At 42.7% G+C, this 19,248-nt stretch overlaps 2 protein-coding genes across 3 annotated transcripts in view; one reads left to right on the top strand and one right to left on the bottom strand.

Moving 5' to 3' along the window:
- The window catches only part of arhgap27 (Rho GTPase activating protein 27), a 34,491-nt gene extending 22,612 nt beyond the window's left edge, over positions 1 to 11,879 (top strand). The window contains exons 7-18 of the mRNA XM_030754648.1: positions 1,609 to 1,692; positions 4,871 to 4,938; positions 5,033 to 5,120; positions 5,548 to 5,649; positions 6,146 to 6,244; positions 9,043 to 9,142; positions 9,283 to 9,417; positions 9,650 to 9,748; positions 9,855 to 9,932; positions 10,135 to 10,266; positions 10,357 to 10,462; positions 10,781 to 11,879. Coding sequence (XP_030610508.1) covers positions 1,609 to 1,692; positions 4,871 to 4,938; positions 5,033 to 5,120; positions 5,548 to 5,649; positions 6,146 to 6,244; positions 9,043 to 9,142; positions 9,283 to 9,417; positions 9,650 to 9,748; positions 9,855 to 9,932; positions 10,135 to 10,266; positions 10,357 to 10,462; positions 10,781 to 10,952 — 1,263 coding nt within the window. The 3' untranslated portion in view covers positions 10,953 to 11,879. The remainder of the gene's footprint in view (positions 1 to 1,608; positions 1,693 to 4,870; positions 4,939 to 5,032; positions 5,121 to 5,547; positions 5,650 to 6,145; positions 6,245 to 9,042; positions 9,143 to 9,282; positions 9,418 to 9,649; positions 9,749 to 9,854; positions 9,933 to 10,134; positions 10,267 to 10,356; positions 10,463 to 10,780) is intronic.
- A 1,429-nt stretch (positions 11,880 to 13,308) lies between these two features.
- On the bottom strand, positions 13,309 to 16,371 carry LOC115798617 (transcription initiation factor IIB-like). 2 transcript variants are annotated; one of them, XM_030755521.1, is made up of 3 exons: positions 16,250 to 16,371; positions 15,615 to 15,868; positions 13,309 to 14,925 (listed from the first exon to the last, which is right to left on the bottom strand). In XM_030755521.1, the coding sequence occupies exons 2-3, from the start codon at positions 15,852 to 15,854 to the stop codon at positions 13,921 to 13,923; spliced, it is 1,245 nt and encodes a 414-aa protein (XP_030611381.1). In that variant the 5' UTR covers positions 15,855 to 15,868; positions 16,250 to 16,371; the 3' UTR covers positions 13,309 to 13,920. The 2 variants fall into 2 exon arrangements, with proteins under 2 accessions (XP_030611381.1, XP_030611380.1); XM_030755520.1 differs by having other exon boundaries at positions 15,615 to 16,306.
- Between the last annotated feature and the right edge of the window lie 2,877 nt (positions 16,372 to 19,248).

A 19,248-nucleotide genomic window follows, 5' to 3' on the forward strand; every position in this document is an offset into this window, starting at 1 on the left:
GCATAGACATAGGGTCATCAGCGTTTGTGGAGGGTGGTGGTAACAGTCTTAGGATAATTGTTCATGAGTCCAACAGCAGAGGGGAAGAAACTGTTCTTATGGCGGGAGGTTCTGGTCCGTATGGACCGTAGCCTCCTGCCTGAGGGGAGAGGGTCAAAAAGTCTGTGCCCAGGGTGAGAGTGGTCGGCTGTGATCCGACCTGCACGCCTCAGTGTCCTGGAGGTGTACAGGTCCTGGAGAGATGGGAGGTTACAGCCAATCACCTTCTCAGCAGAGTGCACAACGCGCTGTAGTCTCTGTTTGTCCCTAGTGGTGGCTCCAGCGTACCACACAGTGATGGAGGAGGTGAGGATGGACTCAATGATGGCAGTATAGAACTGCACCATGGTCCTTGCTGGCAAGTTGAATTTCTTCAACTGCCGCAGGAAGTACATCCTCTGCTGGGCCTTTTTGATGACAGAGGTGATGGTGGGCTCCCACTTGAGGTCCTGGGTGATGGTAGTTCCCAGGAAGCGAGAAGAGTCCACTGTGGTGATGGGGGTGTCAGTCAGGATGATGGAGGGTAGAGGGGCTGTGTGCTTCCTAAAGTCCACTATAATCTCCACTGTCTTCTGGGCGTTCAGTACCAGGTTATTGTGGCTGCACCAGGACGCCAGACGTTTGACCTCCATCCTGTAGGCCGACTCGTCCCCGTCTGAGATGATGTGTTCCTGTTGGCTTCATTAGGAGGTAGCGTCCAGTGGAATGGTGGAATGGTTCGCAGCCGAGTGTGAAGTGGCTGGCATGAGAATCAGCACCTCTAAGTCTGAGGCCATGGTTCTTGGCTGGAAAAGGGTGGCATGCCCTCTCCGACTCAGGGACTGCGTCTGCAGTGATGCGGACGCTGCACCGATCTGTCATGGTGAAGAGGGAGCTGTTGATTTACCAGTCAAGCTACGTCCCTACCCTCACCTATGGTCACAAGCTTTGGGTAGTGACCAAAAGAATAAGATCGTGAAGGGTGGTTGGCCTCTCCCTTAGAGATAGGGTGAGGAGTGCAGCCATTTGTGAGGGGCTCAAAGTAGAGCCGCTGCTCCTTCACATTAAAAGGAGCCAGTTGAGGTGGTTCAGGCATCTGATTAGGATGCCTCCTGGGTGAGGTGTTCCAGGCATGTCCTACCGGGAGGAGGCCCCGTGGTAGATCTAGGACACACTGGAGAGATTATATAATTTTGGCTGGCCTGGGAACGCTTTGGGGTCCCCCCGGATGAGCTGGTGGAGGTGGCTGGGGGGAGGGAGGTCTGGGCTTCTCTGCTTAGGCTGCTGCCCCCATGACCCGGCCCCGGATAAGTGGAAGAAATGGATGGATGGATGGATGGATGGATGGATGGATGGATGGATATACAAGACATTTTCAGATGCTATACATCAAATAAGCACATAATTCAGGATTCAATGATGACTCCGGCTCCTCTGAAAATATAAGCTGTTAATTGTTTAAAGAAATTTAAATCTTATCTGCATATTTGGATTTCTGGTTATTCAAAATTTAAATTTACATGCATGGGTAAGCTCTTTGTGTTTTTTGAAGTACAAATCTCCTTATGCTCTTCTTTCACTGTCTTTCAGAGGTTCGCCCCAACTCACAGGAGGAACACGTCAGACCACAGCTCCAGCGACAGCTCATCTAACTCTCCTGAGACGCAGCATAATGTGAGTGGAGCTTGTGTCTAGCTAGTTCACCACAGTCTGATGATACTGATTGATCACTTTTGATTAATTATAAGCAGAAAAAAATCCCTCTGATCCTCATCTTTACCTGAAAGGAGTTCTGTGTCTCTCTCTTAAGGCTTTTGGGTTTAGGACCTGGAGAAACCCCTATTATCTGACCTCGAAGTGGCTGCGCTATAATGTGGGTTGTTAGTTAGAGAGCCCACCTGAGCTCGATGCATAGATAGGCGCAGCTATCTATGATGGGCAAAAGGTGTGATTTTAGATAATTCATGGAGCATTTGTTGCACTCAGTTTCATTCCATGCATTAAAAACTGTACTCATCATCATCCTATTGCTCACCCATTCTGGGAAAAGGCAAAACTTCTATTTTTGTTGCCTAAATGTGCATCTCTGCAGCTTTAATGGCTGAGGACAGTTCTATTGTCTAAAAGCTATGGTAGATCCAGCCTGAAAGTCCAGTACAGCCGTACTGCTGGTGCTAGTGGCTCTATAGTTTAGTGTAGTGTAGTTGGCTAACAAGTCAACGATCTCAAGTTCAATCCATGAAAGGGACATAAATCCCTTGGTGGTTGCATCAAGAATTCAGAGCTACCTGCTGTGGTGACCAATTGTGAGTACGGGAGCAGCTGAAAGCACCTTTCTGAGTAAAGTTAATAATCTCCATATGCATCTAGTTTTTTTTTTTGCCGAAGCCACAGAGACCCATGGCAGACCCAGGGCAAAAGAGCCACATTTGGCCCTGGGAAAAACTGATATGCTGCTGCATTATAAAGCCTTAACCAACACTTCACAAAACAGGAAAACATTAGTTTTGGCAGTTTGATGGTCTGGAGCATTCAGACAATCTTCCCAGGAGTGGATATCTCAGCAAATTCACGCCAACATCAGACCATGCAATGCTCAGAGAAATTGTTAAAAGCTACATCTCAGACTCTGCAAGCCTCAGTTAGCATGTTAAAGGTAAAAGTTCTGGATGGAAAAATATTATGAGGTTTTTCATCACTCCAGCACAGAAATCCCACCAAAATACAGGAACAGGCTGTTGGAGATTATGCGGCAATACAGAGTCCAACCACTAACACATATTTTGGACTTGTCCCAAAGTAATACTTTTCTGGGAAAAGATTCACAGATGTTTAGAAAGTATCTTTCAAAGAAGCATACCTTTTGATTTTGCACACATGTATCTAGGCCTAGAGATAACAGATTTTACTACAACATCCGAGAGATATCTACTGTACTTAGAATTCTTCTGTTATCAGCTAAGAAAACTCTGACAAGAAAATGGCTCCAAGTGGATATACCAGGGATTGATGACTGGCACAATATTGTATACCAAATATATGTGATGGAGAGACTTACAATGACTATGAAACTACAAAAGGACAGGTTTAGAAGTTTGTGGTATAAGTGGACACAGTGTATTAGGGCATTAAGACCCAACTTTGTTTAAATATTGACTACAAACAGAGTGAGAGCCTAACAGGGGAGGGAAGTAAGGTAAAGGGATCTCGGAGTGAGGGAATTATAAATCTTTTTCTGGTTTATTTATTTATTTTGATTCAATTATTCCTTTTTTTTTTTTCTACCACCTGTCCTACCGCTCTATTGTTCTTTCACTGTTCTATTGTTCCTCATCCTCTATTTCAAAACAGAGGAGGGGAAAGAAAAAAAATCGAACTGGCAGAAACAGCATTTGATTTGTTTTATTTTGGTTGGTCAGCCTAATGTCTAGGCTGGAGGGCGACTTCAGCAGTGTGGAGGGTGAAATGATTGTTTTTGCGCTTTTGTCGTGACACCGGGGGACAGAGATATATGTGGATATATACTTGTGGGTGTATGTGTCTCCATTTCTGTACGGCTGCATGGATATCAGCTTACGTGGTTGCTGTACTGTCACCAGTGTATGTATCTTATCCAGAAGTAAGTAAAAAAGAAAATTAAAAAAAAAAAAAAGATGAAAGTTCTAGTGCTGTAGCATCAGAAAGGACTGAACAATTACGGCTTGTTTGGAAGGGTTTCCAGCAGAAAACCTCTTCTCTCTAAAAAGGCCATAACAGCACAGCTTCTGTTTGCAAAGTTGCATCTTCACAAACCTCAAGACTTCTGGAACAATGTGCTTTGGACAGAGGAGACCAAAGTGGAGATGTTTGACCATAATGCAGTGACATATTAGTGAAAACGAAACACAATATAGCAACACAAACGTCTCATACCAGCTGTCAACCCTGGTGGTGGAGGAGTGATAATCTGGTCTTGTTTAGCAGCCACCTTGCAGTCACTGAATCAACCATGAACTCCTCTGGATAGCAAATTATTCTAGAGTCAAATGTGAAGCCATTTGTCCGACAGCTGAAGCTTGGCTCAAATTGGCACATGCAACAGGACAATGATCGCAAGCACAGCAGCAAATGTACAACAGAATGGGCGAAAAAGAAAAGAATCAAATATTTGCAATGGCTCAGTCAAAGTTCAGACCGCAACCTGATGGATGCTGTGGGATATCAAAAGAGCTGTGCAGAAGCAAATGCACACAAACCTCAATGAACTGAAGCAACACTGTAAAGAAGAGTGGGCCAAAATTCCTCCTCAACGATATGAGAAAGTGATAAAGTCATACAGAAAATGATTGCTTCAAGTAATCGCTGCTAAAGATGGTTCTACGAGCTACTGAGTCCTGGTTTTTCACAGGACTGGATGTTCTGTTTTTGTACCCATCCATCCATCCATCCATCCATTCGCTTCCGCACATCCTGTTAAGGGTCGCGGGGGGGCTGGAGCCTATCCCAGCTGTCATAGGGCGAGAGGCAGGGTACACCCTGAACAGGTCGCCAGCCTGTTGCAGGGCTGTTTTTGTACCCTTTGCTTCAAAAATAAAACTGGCACCCTCGGATGTGAGATGTAAAAAAAAATAAAAAAAGAATAGTTATAATAATTCTGTATGCAGAAGTTAATGTTGCTACAGCTGTTTAATATAATCTAAATATAATCTAGCTGTTTAATATAATATAAAAGAAGGCACTACTAGAGAAAGTTGAGTTCATCACCAGAACCTGCTGTCCTTCATTTCATCCCATAAGTAAATTTTACTGATCAGCCTGACAACTAAACACGATCCACAAAGAATTAAAATATATTCATCTTTTATATTTTCAGGTGCAGAACTTGGAAAAAGCTGGAATTCTTAACAAAACAAAAGTGTCTGAGAATGGAAGGAAAGTACGGTAAGATGAGATATTACTTTGAAGGTTATGTCACAGGTTATGATTCTTTCTGGGGGGTTTTTCTGTGTTATTCACGGTTATTCTCCTATTCCAGAAAAAACTGGGCCCAGACATGGACTGTTCTCCACGGAGGGGTGCTGACGTTCCACAAAGACCCAAAATCTGCATCATCAGGGGCCTCGGTACAGTATACACTTTGTGTTAACAACAGAAGCACTCACACATTTGTGTGTCAGAGCTCAAAGGTGCAGAATGCACTCATTATGTGTTAATTATAGAAAGTCTGACACTTGCAAGCAGCATTCTTGCTCATTTAGCATTTCTGGCAGGGCTGTGACTAGACGAGAAATTACTCTGAAATTATAAAAAAAAAAAATGAAATAAATCAGGTTTTCATTTTTTTCTCCTTGTGGTTTCTTATCTTATTATCTGCATCTGCAGTATCATGTTTCTTACCTAAACTGCAGCTGAAGTGTCACCTTTATGAGCATGCATACAGGGTCATGAGCTAGCATCAAGGGCGGCCACAGCTTCTATTTAAGGCATCTCGCTTCTTGGAATGCAGTGCTGTTGGTTTTGTAAACACCTGGAATTTTTTCCTCCGTGCAGAACAAGACCAATCACATTGTCCCGGAGGTTGCGGTGGATCTACGTGGAGCAACAATTGGCTGGGCCACAAAGGACAAATCCAGCAAAAAGAATGTTTTAGAGGTGTGTTTGTTGATATCGCTCATTTCTCTGTTTGTATATCCTTGATTCATTTCCTTAAATCCTGTCTTTGTTTCTTAGTCCCTCCCACCAGAGATGTGTGTTCCGGCTGTGTGCTACACCTAGATTAAAAAAACACCTGTTAGACTCATGCGTACTCGATTTAAAGAAGCAAAGTTGCGTCCTTCTTCCTGCTTATAGCACTCCACAGCTTGTTGCCACCATCTCCTTTTCTCTAGAGAAGCTCAGTTTGGGATTCTTATGGTAGAGCACCAGAACAGAAGCTCTTGGAGCTTTTAGCCATTGTTCAGGAGAGCAGTGAATTGTTCTCATCTTCATCTTCATTTGATATTTTTGTACATGTGAGTGTTTTAGCAGAGTCGGGTCCATAAATGGACGACTAAAATAAGACCTCGAGCGTTAACATCTGCTGTGAGAAAACTGTTGTGAGTTAAATCTGCATCATCTTTAGTTTAATCTGTCACTTTCTCTGTTTCAGTTAAAAGGAAAGAACGGCGTGGAGTTTCTGTTACAGTATGACACTGAAAGCATCATCAGTGACTGGCATAAAGTCTTAATGGACACAATACGGCAGCTTGTAAGTCTTTTACACAATCACAGTTAAGCTGCGGTGAAGTTGTTTGTTAACTCATTTTTTAAACTTTTTCTCTTATATGAAAAAGAATGTATTAAATTTGTGTCTGTTCATCAAATATGAAGCTACTACAGAGTTGATCTATTTCACTTCCTATTAATAAAAAACAGAATTCAGCATGGTGCCCGTGGACATCTAAAATAAGTATTTACTCTGGCTTCTAGATAAAAAACAGTTTCTTAAATTTTTGCATCAATAACTGACATAAAACAGCACGTATGTCTTTTAGTTTATATTACAGGGAAGCAGATTCTGCCCATAAAAGCTTAATGGCACCCATTTACAAACAGTAACTAGACATTAGAAGATCACAAGAAGCCTCCATGAGAGGCAGCTGATTGTGGTGGTGGATGGTGATGCTGCTGCTTTGTGCCTGAAGTCCAGATAAAGAGGTTTGTGATGCTGTGATATCGCTGACACTTCCAGTTTTGAATACCCAAAGGTAAACAGGAAGCACTTGCTCAAAGTTTAAGGAAAAGGTGGACAAATTCCAGTGTCACCAGTTTATTTTGGCCATGTCGGCAAACACGTTTCAGCCTCGTGTGCCACGCTCTGAGGAAGGCTGAAACATTAGCACGCTTGTCGATGACATTTTGTGTGAGTGCTGCCTTTGGAGCTACATGTTTGTGGTTTAACACCACACATGAGTATTCTGGGAAAGCATGCATCTTTTTCACCGACTGAGTTAGTGATGAGAAAAATTCTAAAAATTTACCTATCACTATAATATCAACCCCTTTTATCAAAAACACGGTCAGAATTTTGCAGCACGGTGTGTGGTGGTTAGCACTGCTGCCTCACAGCTCGAAGGTCTGGGTTCAAATCCACCATCAGGCCTCTCCGTGTGGAGTCTGCATGTTCTCCCTGTGTCTGCGTGGGTTTCCTCCCACAGTCCAAAGACAGTTACTGGGTTAGGTTAGTTGGTGCCTGTGAGCAGTGGCGCAAAAAGGGGGTATGCACTATATGCAATGCATAGGGGCGCCGCACAAGAGGGGGGCACCAAAACGATGTGGGAAAATATTTCTGTAGTTGCATTTTCTGTATTTAACAGCTGTGCATATGACATGATCAATAACAGAGGCGCGGCGCTGATTAGGCGCCCCTGCGCTCCTTCACCTCCCCTCCTCCTGTCCCCAAGACAGTCGTAATTTATGTCATAGAAGTCTTGTATTTTATAAGTCCATGAATAAGTGATCTGCACACATGAACACAGTAAATGTTGAGAGGATGCGGCTGGTGTGTGTGTGTGTGTGTTCAGCTAGCGCTGGTCTGAGACGCCCTTTAGTCGGGCTGAGGATTTCACCTTCGGAGCTCTGCTGTCACTGCATTCAGCAAACAGGAGCCCGCCCCGCGGACTCCGCACCGGCTAGATCGCTGCTTTTATCGCTGCTTGCGCCTTTATTATTTCACTGCAATTTACAATCTACCACAGCAGGGAAAGTTCACAATGTGCACGTTTGAGGTCCCTAAGGTCATGCGCGCACTTGGCTTCGCGGCCACAGAAATGGAAATGACAACCAGCATGAATGAGGAGAAGTAAGAAGAAAAACGAAGATCAAATGAAAATTTCAGGCATGATTTAACAGGAGTGGATCATGGCTGACAAGTTTTTTCCACGCCTCCATTGTCTGTGTCGTTTTACTCACTGTGCAGAGAATGGCAGCTGTTATTTTTTTCCTTACATCAGCTGTAGCCACCAGAACGATCACTATAAGCACAATCTGGTGGTAATCACACTATTGTGGTTTGGTTTGGTTTGTGCGATTGTTTGGTGCTGTTTCCTTCACTTTCTATGAAGTGACAGATTTCCTGAGGCAGCTCATCGCACCTGTGTCACTGTAAAAAGTGCTGACTGATGTTTTATCCGCTGATCAATCGGCAATACGCAAAACTGGTGCAGAGTTCTTGGCCTCCCGGCAGCTGTTGCAATGAGTGGGATTTGTAGTATAAGTGGTGGGAGCACATTTACCCACTGGCTATTAATAATAGCTATATGAAATCATCTTGCTGGCCGTATAAAATTAGGGCCGGAAGTAGCCCGCAGGCCTTGAGTCTGACACATGTGACATAGAGAAAAACTGCAGTACGGAAGGTAAAATGTGCAGATGAAATTTCTGGCTAGGGTTGGGGGGGGCGCCTAAAAATGTGTCCGCACACACCTCAGAAATTATATAGCTGCGCCCCTGCCTGTGAGTGTGAATGGTTGCCTGTCTCTCTGTGTTGGCCCTGCGACAGGCTGGTGACCTGCACAGGGTGTACCCTGCCTCTCGCCTTATGGCAGCTGGGATAGGCTAAGTGGAAAAAAAATGGATGCATGGTCAGAATTCCCAGAAGAAAAATGTTTACCCTCACAAAATGACCATCTTGAGGCCAAACCTCCAAAGGGGCCCCATGATTCTGGACTGTCTTCCAAGTGGACCCTTTAATACTGGACGTCCAGAGAGTGGGAGGCAGAAGTTAGCTTAGCGCTTTGGACAGCTAGTGTAGCTCTGGCTGAAAAACAAAAATGTACCTTCTAGCATCATTAAAGTGAATTTCACATCTAATATCTAGTTTATTTGATTTGTGGAAAAAAGCAGAGCATTAGAAAACACATAATTGTCTCACACTTTTCTTAGATATGCTTTTGGATTTCTGTCTTTAGCCATGTACTGGACAGAAAACTGTAAAATGTTTCTTTTAAATATCCAGTAGAAACTCTACATTAAGATTGACTTTGTTTGTTTGTCTGTGTTCATCAGGAGTACCAGGAACATCATTCTGAGGAGGAGGATGGAGACCTTTATGAAAAGATCCCCAACATAGATGAAAAGGCGGGAGGCGGCATAGACAAGAGGAAATGTACGTTTACCTTCTTCCTTCACTGAGAAAGCAAGCAAGCTCTGATTTTAACAATATGATCACTGTGATTCAGTTTTATATATCAGGTAATGAGAGCCACCCTCACAACCATTTTAAATGTCTGCTGTTGCTCTCCTCAGCCAGAGCAAGCGTCACAAGTACAGGTGGACCCAGCACTGCTGGTGAGGACCAGAAGAAGGTCCGAACCAAACTGATGAAGTTCCTCATGAAGCGTCCCACGCTGCAGACGGTCAAAGAAAAAGGCTACATCAGAGGTGATTACAGACGAGCGTGCTGAGCGTTGTTGTTGTTCGCAGGCTTTGGCTGATTTGAATAGGAGGGAAAAATCAGTCTTTGCTCCTACAAAACACCGAGCCCTGATGTTTGCGCCTACGTGTGCATTTAAATACGAACTGCTTTGCATTTTCCAACTTAATTTCACTTCAGATCACTTCTTTTTTCCGTTCATGATATTATGGCTAATAAAACTGTTCTACTTGTTTGCAGAAAATGTCTTTGGTTGTGATCTTGCAACACTGTGCTCACATGAGAAGACCACTGTTCCGAGTTTTGTGCAGAAATGTATTCATGCAGTAGAACGGAGAGGTACCACACTTTATTTATATCACAGCAGAATAATTATGAAGTATTTTTTCCTGTGCGTGTGACTTAGCAGCTGACCCGCTGGTGCTGCGTACTTGTTGATTTCTAGGTTTGGACATCGATGGACTCTACAGAGTCAGTGGGAACCTCGCTGTCATTCAGAAACTGCGCTTCAAGGCCGATCATGGTAAAATCAATCAGCGAGTTAAACTGAATAATTCACTGAGTCACCTCATGTGCAGGGAACAGGCTGCAGTGGCATATTTTAGACAGGAGCGCCCCCTGCTGGATTTTAACACTGTGTGTGTGTGTGTGTGTGTGTGTGTGTGTGTGTGTGTGTGTGTGTGTGTGTGTGTGTGTGTGTGTGTGTGTGTGTTGTGTTTAAACAGATGAGCTGGACCTCGAGGACGGTCAGTGGGAAGATGTTCACGTCATCACCGGAGCACTGAAGTTATTTTTCCGGGAGCTGCCTGAGCCGCTTTTCCCATACAGCCACTTTAATAAGTTCATCTCAGCCATCAGTGAGGATTTTTTAATAAGTCTAATTTGAACCACTGTGTGACCCATTTTATACATGAAACTGATCATTAACTTTTGCTGTGTCTTTCTAGGAATTCCTGATAACCACACAAAACGGAATCAGATGCGTGACCTCATCGAGTCACTTCCGGATCCAAACCATGACACAATGCGGCTCCTTTTTGGGCATTTACACAGGTTTGCAGCACCTTTTACTTCTGTCCTCTGCATTTTAGCAGTAAGATTTTGCTTACTGTATTTTTAAAAAATTATAATGTTGAAACTGAGAGTGTTTGGAGTCATTTTAGAAGGTGCAAAATTGCTTTTTTAAATGATTTTAACATTATCATAATGGACTGTTGGATTGTCAGCATCACTTTATGAAGATTTTAATGATGAAATGGGAAACTTTCACTTTTTTAAAATACTTTATGAACATAAGTGTTAGTTGCAGACTTGAAAATGGGGAAAATATAAAGATTCACTTCTCTCATCATTATTCATTTTCTTTGACAGAGTTATTGAATATGGACAGGATAATCGTATGACTGTACAGAATGTGGCAATCGTGTTCGGCCCAACGCTGCTTCGGCCGGAGATGGAGTCTGGGAATATCGCCATGTACATGGTCTTCCAGAACCAGATAGTGGAGTTCATCCTGAATGAATATAATTATCTCTTCCAGTAAACGAGCTCGTGGTACAGACCCAGGCCAACGTGTAAATGTTTTCAAGTTGTTTAAAGAGCTAGATTTACCTTTGGATTTGCACATCAGCAGCTTCAGTGTGTATCCTGGAAAATTAAACTCCTTCTGTAAAATATGTGAAAGGCTCCTTCAAGTTTAATCAGACTAGGAGAGGGATTTTCAAGTGCTCTTTGCTGAGGATGTTTGAAGCATGTTTAACCACTGTTTTATCTGGATTTTCTCTGTCGTGTGCAGCTTACACTGTTAGGACCTTCTTTGGCAGTATTGCAGCTACATGGGTGTAGACAGGCGTGGTTTGGTTTACCGTCCCAAAGCCACTGAATTGCTCCCCCTCCCCGAGGCTCTGGGAGTCGAAATCTCACAGGTCACTTTCTGCAGATTTTATTGCTTTTTTTTTGTTTGTTTGTTTGGGTTTGTCTAAATCTCAGTGATAATAAAACTAGTAGGTCAAACTTGGAAAAAAGCATTAATGCCCTCTTTAGCAGATGATCTTTTATTGCTTTTATCTTTATTTTTTAGAAATTTGAGGTATATCACTCATGGCAATATCTGAGATTTTATTCTAATATTCTTTCTTCTTTTTTCAGCCTCATTTTCACCCACGAATTTTATTGTAATATAGAAATGTATAAAAAATAAATATTAATACTTCCTGTTGTGAAGTAGATGATGGAGACTTAGAGTACTTGTGCAACCTGTAGATTATTTTCCACTGAAAACATAATTTTCCAATTGTTCTGTACTTGAAGAAAATGTTTAACAGCATAGAGTTATAAAGTAGCGACAGTCTGGAGTAAAGTCAGAAGAGAAAATTTGATTTTAGAAAAATGTATGACATGTAAATAGATCTAGATGGCATATTTATGCTGAAAGTTGGTGAAATGCACAAGTTATCTCATAATAAAATAACTTTGTTAAAAAAATGTTTGTGTATTCTTGTTAATCATGTGTCAGCTGTTTTTTTTTTTTCATTCCAGGGGTCCTAGTATGTATGTTACACATATATTTTTACCATCATGGGTGTTTATATAAAAATAGTTAAAGGTTCAGATAACGAGGTCAGTGTATGTGGAAGGAATCCCTGTGATTGAAAAGTTCAAGCTTCAGACTGCTTTAAGCCCTCAGTTTAAAACCGTTTTTTCTACTCTTGGATATGTTTGATGTCACTGAGCAGGGATATCCCTGATATGGCCATCACAGGTACACAGAAAGACCCGCCCACCTGCTGTGGAAAGAGCAAATCAGATAACAGCTGGCTTAAAGGGGAAGCAGCTGAAACAGCTGTTTTCAGTCAGTGAACTGAGGAGCAGCACCGAAGCCCAGTACAAGATAAATAAGGTTTATCATTTTGACTATGTATCAAGGAAAGGTGTTCTAGTACACAGTTTTGGGGGTTCCTCACCATTACCACTGATGAGGAGACCCTCAGAAAGGTTCTTCAACAAACACTTTGTAGTAGCGGAAGAAAAATATGCACTACCAAGAGTAAGTAGTAGTAACTGTTGTAGTAATAGTAGTAGTAAGTAAACGAATATGATATACAAAGTAGTTGTAATAATCTGCACAATTTCACATAAGTACTTTCATCCATCCATCCATCCATTTTCTTACACTTATCCAATTCAGGGTTGGGGGGTGGAGCCTATCCCAGCTATCATAAGGCCAGAGGTGGGGTACACCCTGGACAGGTTGCCAATCTATCGCAATGCTAACGCAGAGACAGACAATCATTCACACTCACATTCACAGATTTCCTTAAAATACTTATATCTGAAGCAACTGAACTCAGCCCTGAAGAATATCAGTGATGATGTTGTCCTTTGCGTGCTATCACCTGTAGCCTGAATAGTTTGTGGGGGGACTGTTTTGTTTGACACCTCATCCAGCCAATCATCTTCATTTCTTAACATGATTGGCTGGATGAGGTGCTTGGCCTTAGATCACCAAGCACTCTGCATTGTGCTTGGCGTTCTAAGGCTTGGATGCAGCTGCTCAGCCATGGAAACCCATTCCATGAAGCTCTCTATGTGCTGTTCTTGAGATAATCTAAAGGCCACATGAAGTATATATGGTTGCAGGTACAAAATACATTTCACTGTGCATTGTACTGTGTATAACTGTGCATGTGACAAATAAACACTATCTTAATCTTAAAAAGTTTGGAGGTCTGTAGTGACTGACAGCAGAAATTTGGTGACCTCTGCACACTATGCCCCTCAGTATCCACTGACCCCACTCTGTCATTTCATGTGTCCAACCACTGTGAGACACTGTCATTCCCAATGGCTGTGGAATATTTAGTAGTGAGGACATTTAAAGACTGGACTTGTTGCACCGTACCACGCTGGAATTCACTGAGCTCCTGAGAGCGACCCATTCTTTCTCAAATGTTTGTAGGATCAGTCTGCATGCCTAGGTGCTTGGTTTATACACCTGTGGCCATGGAAGTGACTGGAATACCTGAATTCAGGGATTAAGATGGAAGAGTGCATATGTTTGGCAATATAGTGTAGATTCAGGATACACCAGATGGAGGTAAAATATCAATTTATTGGCAAGTGCTGGATAGAACCAGCAGCAAATTAAGGATAACCCAAAAAAAAAAAAAAACTTGCCTTGAATTTCAGGAGCAAAAACAGCAGGGGAACAAATGACAATGCAACAACAGGCATAGAAAACACAGAACTTAAATACACAGGAGGGCTAATGAGAGAAGTGGAAACAGGAGGGAACACAGGTGAACCAAATTACACTGATGAGATAAGGGGGAGCAAAACTGAACATGACAACAATAGTGTTCAGCATTCACATTGCATTTTCTGCAGGAAATGTTTTTTCTAGTGACTTTGTAAATTTCTTCACAATAAAATTTTAACCATGAGAGAAAAAAAATATTCATAACCATTTCAGTACAGCAGAAAAATTCGGTGCTGCATAGGAGGAGTATTCTTCACAGCTGGGGCAGTTTATGAACAGGTGTGTCAAATTTGAAGTCTGGAGGGAAAAGCTCTGCAGCCCGTGGATAGATGAGTTGATAAGACGCTCTGACCGTGACGTCTACAACACCAGCCATGTCTCCAATTTCTTTCCGAGTCTTCTTCTCTGCAGAAGCCTGGGAAGCCATGTAGATGGCAGCTGCAGCTACCGATACGGGGGACCTGCCAGGCACAAGGTAGAGCTCCTCAGCCTTCCTGGCGATGAAGGTGGCCGCTTTTTGCACCTCTTTAGGCAAGCCGAGGTTGGAGGAGAAGCGGAGCGTAAAGTCTTCTGCTTTGATGGGGTCCAAAACGATCTGTAGTCCCCTCATGATCAAACCGACGCACCTACAAATTTCTTTCATTGAGAGTTCGGACACAGCGCAGATGTCTTTGTAGGATCGCGGTACACCCTCTTCTCTGCAGGCGATGAAGAGACAGGCTGACGCGATGGCATTGACTCGGCCCTTCAGGATCTTCTGTTCATAAACCCGCTTGACTAAGCGGTTTGCTCTGTCTACAATGATCCCCACCAGGTGGATGCGATCCGCCATGGTGCTGATCGCTTCGAAGATGTTGAGCATGGACTGGTCGGAGCTGCTCATGGTTTGCCTGTTTTGGTACTTTGGGTTTCCAAATTCATCAAAGCTGGCAGCTCCTGCTCCCTTGCTGATCATGGTGGTTAAGTCTCCTCCATTGAGTAGCAGGTTCTGGGCGTCTCCCACTCTGGATGGGTCTTTGAGGTCTTCCTCACTGGAAAACACCCTCCACTCAGCAGCTACATCAATACATCGGTCAACTACAACAAGGCCGCATTCAGTGCAGATCAAGTCCCCTGCTGAGTAGTCCTCCACCAGGTAGGCATCAGGGTGGTAGGGACAGTGAGCTCTGTCCAGCCTCTTTGCAGCATTTCTGCAGCTTGTAGACGCCATGTCACTCGTCACTCTGCCCCCAAATCCAGTGGGTTGTTTTAAAATGACCTGGGAAAGATGATAAATTATGATGAGTCAGTGGATTAACATTTCTGTTATACTCTGTGCTTTTCAGTAGTCTTCAGTCTTCAGTAGGATGAGGGTCCGCCCCTGAACCCATACATATGATAATATTTACTGACAGTCGCAGCACCACCTAGTGAGCACAGGAAAGCCTTAAGAAGCTGGCCTTACATAGTTTTCAAAACTGTCAGTAAAATTGGTAACAGACATTCTGTACACCATCACGATAAAAAAACTTCAGAGTGCAGCACAGCTCAAACGCACCACGGGTCGACGCGCGCCAGGTGCAAGGGCCCAATCATCACCACTCGCGGCTTTAATTTATATATACTGTATATTGTTTAGAGCTCCATATTTCTGCCTCACTAATATTAATTTACATGTCACTCACTGAAAGCAGCTACGGCCTCAAGAATATGAAAAATTAAACAAACTTTAAATTGTATAAAAATTAACCACCTGTACAGTTGAGATAGAGGCGGAAATTAGATGAACCAAAAGTTTTTTGGTTTTTTTGTATGAGGCTGTAAACATATTTATATCCACTGTAAAGTCAGACATTTTACCATGGGACTGTGTGGGGAGTTTTTTTTTAAGAGTCAGCTTGGACATTTTAGCATGGAAAATTAAAAACACACGTGCTCTTATGCCTGAGAATACCTGAAAATACTTACTGGAAATGTATCTTGTTTCATGGTGTCCATGGAGGAGGATGGTTGCTCCCTGTCATTGGGCACATGCTCGAAAAGTTTCTTTTTCTTTGCTGGTATGGAGGAGCATTCTCCATGGTCCTTCCGCTTTTGCCCTTTGACCATGGACACATCTTCCTTCCAGTTCATGGAAGGAATGGGAAGCTCAATGACCCTCCGTTTTACTGGAGCCTCCGTTTCGTGGTCGGCCTTTCTTTTAGACATTGTGGATTTTGTATCTATAAATGACAACAATACAGTGGTGAGAAAAGGGGACTGGAGGCATTTAGAAGGCATCAAATTGTAAATGAGTATACGTTGGTCAAATTAATTTTCTCAAAGAATAAATTTGTTACAGCATTTTACCGAAAAACAGATTTGATTAGATATGTTGGATTTATACTACTTGCAATCACGTACAAGATTCAAATGTGTTGCAAATCGTTTACCTTATTTTTCGGACCATATGGCGCACTGCCGATTTTCGAGGAAATTTAAGGATTTTAAGTGTGCCTTATAGCCCGAAAAATACATAAAAATATAAACTGAAGGCCAGTATTTTTTTGGAAATGTGGGTTGTGTGGTTTAGGATATTTTACATGGATTGTTTGTTTACTTACTCGTATCTCTTGAATCGCGACAGCTTCAGATTAGCAAGTGGCTCCTTCTGAGTTTGCAGTAGCTTTTTATAGACCAGGTGCTTTGATGTTTTGTTACATTGTTACAAGTTCACTGATCATGTGACTAACTGCCAGTAGTGTTCCATAAACATTCCACAAGTTACCATGGTGATGTACCTATGCTGTAGTAACGCGAGACTTCAACGCGAATCTCGGCAGTATCGCGCAAGGACGCGAGCCATTGATATTCTAGTGCGGCGGTTTTCAAAGTGTGAGGCGCGCCTCCCCTAGGGGGCGCCAGAGCACTTTAGGGGAGGCGCGGTGCGAGGGAAAAAATAAACCGGGAAAAGAAGCTATCTGCTTGCTGTCTACTGATGTGAGAGAAAGAATGGACACATTTTTAGTAAAGAAAAAGGCAGGGGAGACAAGCTCTGGCATAAGTAGAAAAATGAAAAAAGGGCGTATTTGCCATACAAAGGCCCTGATAAAATAATTAAAATGGGAGGAAATGTTTTAAAATGTTCATGCGTTAAATTTCATTCAGATAAAGTGTCATTTTAAAAGATGAGATGGTTCTAAAATAAAAGCAATTAGAAGGTGTTTTGTAGTGGCATTTGTTTGTGTGTGGGTTGATTATTGGGGGGGGGGCGCAGCAGGCATTGTGCTCCTTGGAGGGGGGCTCACCCTTTCATACTTTGAAAACCCCTGTTCTAGTGAATTTATTTTTCGCCAGCTCAGTTCTAGACAACTTTAAAGGCTATAAAATTTCTATTAGCTAGATCAGGGGTGGGCAACTCCAGGCCTCGAGGGCCGGTGTCCTGCATGTTTTAGATGTGTCCCTGACCCAACACACCTGAATCACATATAGAAGTCATTAGCAGGACTCTGGAGAACTTGACTGCATACTGAGGAGGTAATTCAGCCATTTGATTCAGGTGTGTTGGATCAGGGACACATCTAAAACCTGCAGGACACCGGCCCTTGAGGCCTGGGATTGCCCACCCCTGAGCTAGATAGTCACTAACTGAAGCGCACTGGAGGACAGCAAGAGGACCTGGACAGTCTGCAGATTTATATTGACGAGGGTTTCGAGCGAGTTGTCATGGGTAAACCAGACAAGACCCCGACTCCCTCCGTTAACAAAGGAGCTCCGTCTACCAAGAGGAGTCGCCTTGAAGCAGGGTTATTATAGTTAACGAAAACAAACGAAATAACGAAAACTGAAATTGAAAAAACATTGTCGTTAACTGAAATAAATAAAAACTACAATTAAAAGGAAAAAACGATTACTAACTAAAACTGTATTGTGAGTTTAAAAAAATAACTAAAACTAACTGAAATTATTGTGTATTGATCATTTTTCCGCTCTCCGAGTTTAAGCTGGGAGCGCCGTCGGGCAGCTGTGTGCGTGCGTGTGCACGAGAAAGCGGCAGAGTCGCTCTGAACCGATCGGGTTCAGAGCGGGTCCACGCTGCCGCAACGCTGTGGTTAATCTGTTCAGTTCTTGTGCGTTTCCGTCTACTTTATCAGTGAGAGAATAATAATCAGGAATAATATTCAAAGCATCAGTATAAGGACTCACAAATGTCAGCAGATTCCTGGAGGGAGACTGCTAACTGTCGGAATGGACGAGAGGAAATGAAGGAAGTGGAAAAACAGGGACAAATGTGTTTGCAGCCAAAAAACTGAGCACAAAGAGCGAGGACCAAAAAAAGTCCCAGCTGGCACCGCAGCACACACCACAAGGTAATTAACACACACAACACACACAGCTACACAAGAATAAATGCGGACATGAGGTCGGACACTTCCGTAGGTTGTGTACAGAGGCCGCAAAGACCCTGCAAGTCTAATCAGCGAGCATATAACCAAGCTAGCTCCAAAACAGAAGCAGCTTCGGGTGGTGGAGAACATCAGGATGCAGCTGGATTTGAGCTTTGACTCCTTCAAAGAGTTTGTTTTTATCAAACACCACATGTAGCTGTTGTTAATCTACTGCACTGACACTGGAGTTTATTGTAGAATTTATTGAGTTTGGAGTTCATGTTTTTCTTTGTTTCTCCCTGTTGATGTTCATGTGTGTCCTAATTATTACACATTTAGCGTGTAGTGCTTCTGTCTTGTGAACCGTTGGTTGTTGAATATATTTCTTTATGGTATCTTTTGTTGAGTTTTTATTACACAATAGTCACTTTTGCGCATTGAATCTTGCACCTGACAAAGTATGAAAATACTAAAACTAAAACTGAAACTAACGAAACTAAACTAAAACTAAGCATTAAACCTAAAATAAAAACTAATAAAAATGAGCAAAACCGCTCTGAAAACTAATTAAAACTAACTGAATTAGAGAAAAAAAGTAAAAACTAACTAAAACTAAACGATAATGTAAAATCCAAAACTATTATAACCCTGCCTTGAAGATTCCCCAGAGGCAGCTTCTCCACATTCAAGCGATATGGTGGATATTCTGGAGTCCATAGACAAACTGTCCAGTTTCGACGCTTGCCTTTCCATTCTGGAAATTCTCGACAAGGAGTTTCAGGCACTCCACTATCCTGGAGATGTGGGTCAAAAAATGGCATCTATAGATTAACATGGTGAAAACAGAACTAACCCAGAAGAACAAGATGGCTTATTATGCATTTTGATTAAACACACCTTAATGACCCTCATACTTTTTGAGAGAATGTTCCATGGACTGATGAGCTGAAACCTGAAGGAGTGGGTGGAGGGGGTCTGTCATGGCCTAGGGTCCTTTTGACCCTGTGTGTTTTGTTTTGCTTAATTTTGTCTGTTCTGTTCTGGATTTAGTTTATTTCTTGTTCCTTGTGTTTCCCTGTGTCAGGTCTGCGTCTCTGTTCCCCCCTCTGACTTCCTGTTTTATTTTGATAGTCATCTGGTCCCTGTCTGTCATGTTCAGTTTTGCTCCCCCTTATCTCATCAGTGTAATTTGGTTCACCTGTGTTCCCTCCTGTTTCCACTTCTCTCATTAGCCC

The sequence above is a fragment of the Archocentrus centrarchus genome, chromosome 19, assembly GCF_007364275.1.
Source record: "Archocentrus centrarchus isolate MPI-CPG fArcCen1 chromosome 19, fArcCen1, whole genome shotgun sequence".
Classification (NCBI taxonomy): Eukaryota; Metazoa; Chordata; class Actinopteri; order Cichliformes; family Cichlidae; genus Archocentrus; species Archocentrus centrarchus.

Coding starts and splice junctions, on each gene's coding strand:
- LOC115798617 (XM_030755520.1), bottom strand. CDS start 15,926: ATGCCTTCTAAATGCCTCCAGTCCCCTTTTCTCACCACTGTATTGTTG. Junction 14,926..15,614: donor TGAAACAAGATACATTTCCA/GTAAGTATTTTC, acceptor CATCTTTCCCAG/GTCATTTTAAAACAACCCAC.